This window comes from Suricata suricatta, chromosome 2 (assembly GCF_006229205.1).
Source record: "Suricata suricatta isolate VVHF042 chromosome 2, meerkat_22Aug2017_6uvM2_HiC, whole genome shotgun sequence".
NCBI classification, from domain to species: domain Eukaryota; kingdom Metazoa; phylum Chordata; class Mammalia; order Carnivora; family Herpestidae; genus Suricata; species Suricata suricatta.
In genome coordinates, this window is record NC_043701.1 from 23,124,641 (window position 1) to 23,132,826 (window position 8,186).

Genomic DNA, 8,186 nt, shown 5'->3' on the forward strand with positions numbered 1-8,186 from the left:
GTCGCCGGCAGGGCCGAGCCAGCCGGGCGGGCTGTGTGGCGGCGTGGCGGCGGTCGCCAGGACGTGCCGAGGGGGCGTCGGACGCGACCGAGAGAACGGGCGAGACTCGGCAGAGCGTTGTCCAGCTGGGCGCCTGGGCCGCCGCGACCTCCGGTTCTCGGGGGACTTGGCAGAGGAGACCCGCCTGCGGGAGGGAGCCAGAGGAGCAGGTCGGCGGGTCCGGGCAGGGGGAGAGGGAGAGCGCGAGAGCGGCGTGACCGAGAGAGCGAGCGAGCCTTTCAGGGGAGGGTGGGTGTGTAGGGGGACGAAGGTGTGTGATGTGTCTCTACGGAGTGTGTGAATGTGTGTGTAGGGGTGTGTGTGCCTCTCTGTGTGACTGTATATACTATGCGTGTCTGTGAGAGGCGTGCTTGCGTGTGTGTGTGTGTGTGTGTGTGTGTGTGTGTGTGTGTGTGAGACAGGGGAGGCTGGGAGCTCACAGAGCTTGGGTCTGAACCCGTGTAAGAGGGAGGGGGCTCGGCAGAACAGGATGTGTGTGTGCACACGTGTGTGTGCAGGGGTGTGTGAAGGGTGAGTGTGTCACGCGTGCTAGGTGTGGCAGTGTGTGATGTAAGGGTGCGGGGTGCACGTGTATCCCTGGCTCACCCTTCCCTTCCCCCACCAGATGTGTGCTCACGGAGGGGGTATTCAGGGAGGAGGTAGGACTCTACTGCAGCGGCCCCTTGCCCAGCTTGCCTGCCTGGCCATCATCCCCAGGAAGCCAGAGATGGCCAAGCTGCCCCTCCCCCCCAATACTTCTAGGGTTAAGGGGAAGGGAGCAGGCCAAACCCCCAGAAGGAGGGGAAAGGCTGAAGGGACAGCTTCTGCCAGCCTAGGGCACGCTGCTTCTCCGGCCAGAGCCTGGCTGCCTTCTCCATCTCAGCCTGATCACCAGGCGCTGTGCTTTGCCCCTCCCAGGGCCCTGTGTTCCCTGGGGTCTGAGTGAGAGAGTCCATCAACATCCTAGGTTGGAGCTCAGGGTGAGGATGGGGGTAGCATGACGCTCCTCCTAGAGTGTTTGCTTGTTCACAGTTGTATTAGTAGAAGGGTGCTTGGCACGTAGTAGGCCTCAATAAATGTCTGAGGGAGGACAGGAGGAGAGACAGAAGAGAGGGAGGGAAAGGTTCTGAGTCGGGAAGTCCAAGTCCAACCCCCTGACTATCAGGGAGGATGAGGACAGCTGGTTGCCTTCAGGCCCCAGTCCCCAGACTGAGCAGGTTGTGGAGGCAGGGGGTTAGGGAGAGGGGCTTCAGCTGGAAGAGAAGGGGGAACCGCAGGGAAGAGATCTGTTCTGGGCCTGAATGGAGGAAGGAGCTGGCAACTCTCCTTGGGCAGAGCCCTGTGGGTCCTGTCCCCACCACCTGCTCCTCTGTGATCAGCAACCTCTCTCTGGGGCATCTGATCCCAGGCAGCCAGAGCTCATAGCGCCTCTCCTCTCTCCAGGATCTTCAAGCTCAAAAGGTGCTGAAGAGCTGAGCCCCCTGCGCAAGGCCACCCAAGGCCAGGTGGGGCCATGGCAGGGCATGGCTGTCTGGGGCTGGGGCTGTTCTGCTGGGTCCTGCTTGCTGTTCCTGTGGGCCCACAGCCTGCATCCTCCGTCTCGGGTGTCCCTCTCACCACTTTGACCCCACCACCTCAGACTGAGGCCTCTATGCTGTCTCTCAACCTGGGACTTAACTTCAAATTCCACCTTCGGGGACCTGCTGCCGCCTGGGGGATCTCTGTCACAGAGACCCAGCCACTCTCTCCTGGGCCGAGCCGGGAGCCAGAGGAAGAGGTGGCCAGTGGGCTGAGGACTGACCCCATTTGGGAACTGCTGGTGGGCTCCCTTGTGAAGTCCCCCCCAGAGTGGGGCTCTGCCGAAGGCGGCTCTACGCCCTGGGCCTCCTCCCAGTCTCCAGAGTTCACATCCCCCCTCTCTGGGCCCACCGACCGGCCCACTGCTCCCTATCAGCCCAGGAAGGGCACTGTCACCTGGGACACCGCTCTGACAGTTACAGCAGCTCCATCCAGTGCTCCCAGGCCCCGCCAGAGCGAGCTGGAGCTGAAGTTTGACATGGCCCTGAGAGCAGGTGCAGCTCCCACGCTTGGGCATCGGACACTGCCCCTGCTGCCCAGCCTGAGGGCCAGCCTGGCAGAGATTGCTGGGCGCCTGGGACCCTTTGGTGAGTACCCACCCCATCTGGAGAAGAGCTCCCACTGGGCAGCCTGGCAGGTAGGAGGAAGCTTCAGCCCGGGCTCCTTTTGCAGGGTTTTTCGGCACTACTCTGTCTCCACTGCGGAACTTCTCAGGCCCAAGCCCTCTAGGCCCAACTCTACCCCCAAGCTCTGCCGCTAGAGTTTCAGATTCTCCAGGTGAGTGCTCATTTTGTTGCAACAAACACGTAGGGAACACTTCTACATGCCAGGCACTGTGCTAGGAATCAGACCTCCCTGGCTTCATTCACTCTGTGTTGCTTTTCCCAGGGCCTGGGACATGGGCCACTGCTCCTATGGGGAAATGTCCTCTTTGTCTTACTGAGTCTGATTTGGTTCTTGCAGCTTAGCTCCCAGTGTACGTGTGGCTACAATGCCTGTTGGGTATACATTGGCTCCCTAAGGGCAAGATCTGGGGAAGGACAGGATTTTCTCCAAAGCCCCTGACGACCAAGACTGGCTGGTGGGATGGCTCTTGAACACCCGCTGCTCCCTTTGCAGGGTTCTTTGGCACCACTCTCTCCCCTCCCCCATCCCCCCTGGAGAGAAAGCTCCCAAGCTCAGGCCCGTTGGATCCTGCTGCTTCCCTAAGCTCTGTCACGATTGCAACAGCATCACTAGGTAAGTGTCCAGTTCACTTGCACATGACATTTATTTAGCACTTACTACATGCTAACCACTCATTGGCATTCTGGGACTCTTTTATTTCTTTGTCATCATAATCATAATCACCATTCTCTTCATCATCACCATGGTGATATATATTCATGGTCTGAGAACAAGTGCTGCTGGGGATGGTCCCACACAGAGTTAAGTAATGGTCCTCCAGGAGTTTTGCAATCACAGACAGAGCAGGATGTAGACCAATGTCTGACAGACGGACACAGGAACTCCTTCACGATTCCCACAGCCTCAGTACCAACTCCACCCTTCTCTCCGGTCTGCCTGGCCTGCCTCTCCACCCGTCACCCCAACCTTGGGGCTCTTTCCTCTGCTGTCTGATCTGACATGACATGTTGTCAGATATGGGCAGAGCTGGGCTCCTTATTGGGAAGACATTGAAGAGAAGACCTTGGGCAGACAGATGCCACCATTATTCAAGGGAGTCTTTCAGAATATGCACATAGACAAGTGGTGCGGAGGAAAGACCAGGGGGCTCTGGAATCTTGAGACTTGGTTTAGAATCTCAGTTCACTTACTAACTGCCTGGGTGACGCCGAGAAAGTTATTTAATCTTCCCAAGCCTAAAGTGTCTCATTACCTAGGGTTTAGTAATAGTACCTATTTTGTTCTTGTGAAGTTTCCAGATAATGTAAACTCCTGGCATGAGGCTGGGCATGAAGTAGAAGTTTCTTAAGTCATAGGTATTGACCTTGGTTCTGCCCCTACTGCACCCCAAATGCACTTCCAGAGCCTACCTCTCTGACTTGGCAACCTTGGCTCCTAGATGTGATGACTAACATGATCCACAGGGCAGAGAGCACTCTCAGGGACAGGCTCTGGGTAGGTGAGGCCAAGGGAGCCACGAAGAGGGACCCCTCGGCCCAGGTTTGTTTTGCAAAACATTTACTATAGCTGTGAATCTGCTCACAATAATTCCCAGTAGGAACCAGCTCAGCGGCAACCTCTGGTTCCCCAGCTTCTTCCAGTTCCAGACTTAGCACAGCATCTGACTGTGGCCCACTCCAGAGCAGTCGCTGCGCTCCCGGGCATATGGGTGAGGGGGCTGCTGTCCCCTCCCCATCCGGCCTGGTATGTAGCAGTGGCAAGATCTGCTGTGGGGTGGGGAGGCAGGCTCTGTGGCCCCAGGGGAAGGATGCTGGCTGGCAGTCTGTCAGCCTTGGTGACAGTGCTGGCCAGGCAGGTTTAATGAGTCTGGACAGTATCAGAGGAAGCCCAGCTCGCTGTCCTACCCCCTACCTCCTCCTCACTGCTGGCTGCAGGAACTCAGCCTCTTCCTGGCTATTTCTCTCAGATAAACCAAGGAAGGCTGCAGGCCTCTTGAAGAGAAGGCCAAGGGGCCTTGCTCAAGCCAGCAGTGTGTAGGGAGTAGTGTCAAGCAGTTAGGGGACGAAGGGAGCCTCTGTCTCCTCTAGGATCTTTCTAACCTACGTGTGGTTAACCTTTGACTCTAGGGCCTCTCTTTTGCATTAGGTCCCCTTCACCTTGGACAGAACTACTATTCAGCCAGTATACACCGGAAGAAGTGGTGCAGGTCATTAACATATTGAAAGATTTTCCTACCAGTTGATAAGTTTCCACTGCTTAGCCCCCCCTGAGCACTCACTCCCCTCTCCTCCCTAGACACCCTGGCTGACATCTGTTCTGATTGGCTGCCATCTGTGCCATTTACAGTTAAATATTTCAAATGCCACTCCCTGTACAAAGAGAATCAATCTTCCATGATCCCAGAGGTGGGGGTGGGGAGAGGAATGGAGCCAGGCCACTGAATGGACTACAGCCTCTATTGGGAGAGAGATTCCCCAGCCCTTTGATCTGGGCAGCTGGTAGATAATCAGGCTTGACTTTTCCATAAATCGAGCAGGCCCCTATCCCCGACTCCATCCCAGCCAGCTGTGACCTCACCAATTACTCACACTGACATCCTATCTCCTTTCTTGCCCCTGAGGTCAAGAGGGGCCACAGGGCCAGAGTGGGACTACCTTGTAAGAGAGGGGTCCTCAGGGGAGGGATCCTAGGAAGTCACTATCTTCTGGGCTCCTCTGGGGGAAACTGTGAGGGCTCTTTCTGGGCAAGCCTCAAGTGGGGAGACAGGGGATAAGATCAAATGGACTTTCCAAAGACAGAAACTGGGTCTTCTCTGCCTGTCCCCACCTATACCATGGCCCAGTCCTGGGTACACAGGGTATGCCTTGTCTCCCAAGGAAGCAAGGCTCCTATTTCAGAGCTCCCTCCTCTGACACCTGAGCTGTGCCTACACTTTGCCTGCTTTCTGGTTTTGATTCTTTTCTGGCTTCTTAGTGACATTAAATATTTGCTCTCCTTGCCACAGTGCTTTGGGACAGAGGTAAGAGACGGGGTTTCTTGTGGCCCCCGGGTAAGAAGTGGAGTTAGAGGAAGGTGAGGTAGGGCAGACCTCGGAGAGCTGCACTCATCTGCACAGGGAGCAAAGAGGAGGCCGTGAGGGGTGCCAGGCTAGCTCAGGCGCTGGGGCTTCTGGGCACAGTCTCATTGCCTTTCTGCTGAGCCGCCAAAGCTGAGGAAAAGCCAAGCAAACCCATCCACTTTCCAGAAGTGAGTTGGGCAAGAGCATCTGAGCGAAGGAATAGGGTTGATGGAGGGGATACAAGTATTTGATCCTGTTCATGTCAGACTGATACCCACCCCTGATCAACAAGCCATCCCAGCTGCGCGGTTCCTCATATAACTCCTGGCTGTGTCTTCAGCAGGTGTTCAGGGGTGGCCATCCAAGTGGTCTCCTTTAGATAGGGTTCACACAGTGAAACAAGGTGACCAACGGTTGCCATTCAAAACAAGTTTAGGATGTCCCGAGAGATACCAGCCTTTCGTTAGTTAAATCAAGAATGAGTTTGAGGCCAGAAATAGTCCTACTCACGTGAACACAAACTGATGACTGATCGGTGATAAACATTAGCTGATAACGATGATAACAACAACAATCACATACCGAAAGCTTTTTATGCACTAGGCACTCTGAAGAGCTTTGGACACGTCCGTCCATTTATCCTCATAACAGCCTTAGGTGCTCTTCCCCATTTCAGACTTGAGGAATGTGATGGAACGGGAACCAGGGCACATTCTGCCATTTGCAGGAGGCAGCAAGCTGTGTATATTTAATTTTTGGCTGCTCCCGCTCTGCCCTCCCCAGTTGTCTGATTCTGTCTACCCTTCCTCTCTCTCTAGAGCTGCTTTCTACCTCCCTCACTCCTTTTCCTTTTTCTCAGGAAATTGCTGTGTTTTGCACGTTCCCAGCATGCGCTGGCACTGCCTGGGGGTGGGAGTACCCCTGGAGTCTTACTATATTGTACAGCTGAGGCAAGGCTGGAGCACGGCCAGGCTGCTGGGGCAGGGGTCTGGCTGTCAGAAGACCCGCCCTTCCTCCTTCGGCATCTGCCTCCTGTGCCCCTCCCCCTCCTCACCAGGACTTCTTCATCCTTCACCACCATCTTTCTCCCTCCGGACGAGTTTGCAGCTGCAGTTCTGCTGAGCTTGCTAGGTGGAGTTGGAGAGGTTCAGCCTCGAGCATCTTCCTTTGCTGCTTGGCTCTCTTTCCAACTCTTCTCTTGCTCCAGGAAAGTAAATTAGGGATCTTACTCCTCGGCCTCTTTTACTTGACTTCCCATTCCCCACGGAGTGGGGTTAGGGCCCCAGAGCATCTGAGGGGCTCACGCACCAAGATGGCTTCTTATCCCACTATGATCTTCCCAGTGGTTCCTTCCTGGGAGTTCAAGGGTAGCCCTGAGACCCAGGGGAGTCCATCTCAATGTCACCTTCCATAAAATAGAGAACTAAAGGGGCATATGTATTAAGAGCCTTAGACCAATGGCTGTGTGATTGAGTTAGGAAGGGGACTATGGCCATGAGTAAGCTAAGGTTGGGGGGTGTGGCAGACAGGAAGGCCAGTGAATAGGAAAGGTTGTGTTCTCCACAGGTGCTGGGGACAGGAATGTCTTACCTCTCCCCCTGCTCCATGTATCCATATGTTTGTGTAGGGGCTATTCCTGAAGAGACAGAAGAACAAGCAGTTGAAAAATGGCAAGGGAAGCTTCTCGTAGCACCAAGGGGGGAGTTGGGAGTCCCAACTTGAATAAGAGATAAGCAAATCAGTATCATGAGAAAGCTCTGGAATCATGAGAAGGGGCTCCGGCTGGTGCTTAGATCTGGATTCTAGCAGCAGCTCCGCCAATTTGTGACCTTGGACAAGTCACTTGGCCTTTCTGTAAAGCCTCAGTGTCTTTCTTCATAGAGCAAATAAGAGGATTCATTTATTCAATGAATATCTGCTCAGTGCCAACTCTGAGCCAGGTACCATTTTAGGCATGGAGATTCAGATGTGAGCAAAGCAAATGAAAATCTTTGTTCTTACCAAGCTTTCTTTCTTGTCAGAGGATTGAACTAGAGGGGGCTTCTCCAGTTCCTTCCAGTTGTAAAGTTCTGTGACTTCTTAAGAAAAACTCTTTTCAGTAGAATCACAGAGTGATGAAGGGAAATGAACCAAGCAGGGAGCCAGGGCGGGTTAGGGATGGAGGGGAGGGATGAGAGCTGAAAGGACTGGTGAGGAGTTTGATGTGGGAGGAGAAGGCGAGCAGCTGAGAGACAGGGTGAGTCTCCTGTTTAAGACAAGTGTGTCCTAGATGCTATGAGACTCTGACCGGCACACAGGCTACTGGCTGTGGGGAGGGCAGGGGGAGGGCTGCATAACTGCCTCAGACAAATGTTCTTTGCCCACAGACCCCACCATCCCCACCTCTGGCCCAGATGACCCCTCTCCTGCCAGCCTTGGGAAGCCTTCGGTGCAGCCAGAGTGTGGGTCAGGGTCCTGTAGCATTGGAGAAGTGCCTGAACGCGGGGGGCAGCCTCCTGTGGCTCCGCTGCCCCTCTTCTTCCTGACCCTGGAGGCCGACTGGGCAGAGGCCAGAGCCCGCTGGGGGCTGGCCTGGGAGGCCCACGTGTACGGGGTAGGCACGCTCTTCGGCCTGGTGGCCCTGCTGGCGCTGCTGGCCCTAGCCCTTTTGCCCTGGCGCTGCCCGCCAGGCGCCCCCTGCCTGGCGCTGCTGGACCTGCTCCTGCTCTCGGCCGGGACCACGCGGGCCTTCCCGCTCTTCTACGACGCCTACGGGCACCGCGACCGGCTGCCCCAACTCGCCTGGCTGCTACTGCAGGACCTTCCGCTGCCCTGCCTGGCCGCCGGCCTGGGCTTGGCCTGCCTGCTGCTGGCCCGGCCGCGCCCGCCTAGGTGTCCCGCCGGG

At 55.8% G+C, this 8,186-nt stretch overlaps 1 protein-coding gene across 1 annotated transcript in view; it reads left to right on the forward strand.

The window, feature by feature from the left end:
- Positions 1-17: 17 nt before the first annotated feature.
- The window catches only part of PRRT4 (proline rich transmembrane protein 4), a 10,029-nt gene continuing 1,860 nt past the window's right edge, over positions 18-8,186 (forward strand). Inside the window, 5 exon segments of the mRNA XM_029955560.1 lie at positions 18-209; positions 1,483-2,204; positions 2,290-2,394; positions 2,737-2,856; positions 7,669-8,186. Of these exon segments, the coding sequence (XP_029811420.1) occupies positions 1,553-2,204; positions 2,290-2,394; positions 2,737-2,856; positions 7,669-8,186 (1,395 nt within the window). The 5' untranslated portion in view covers positions 18-209; positions 1,483-1,552.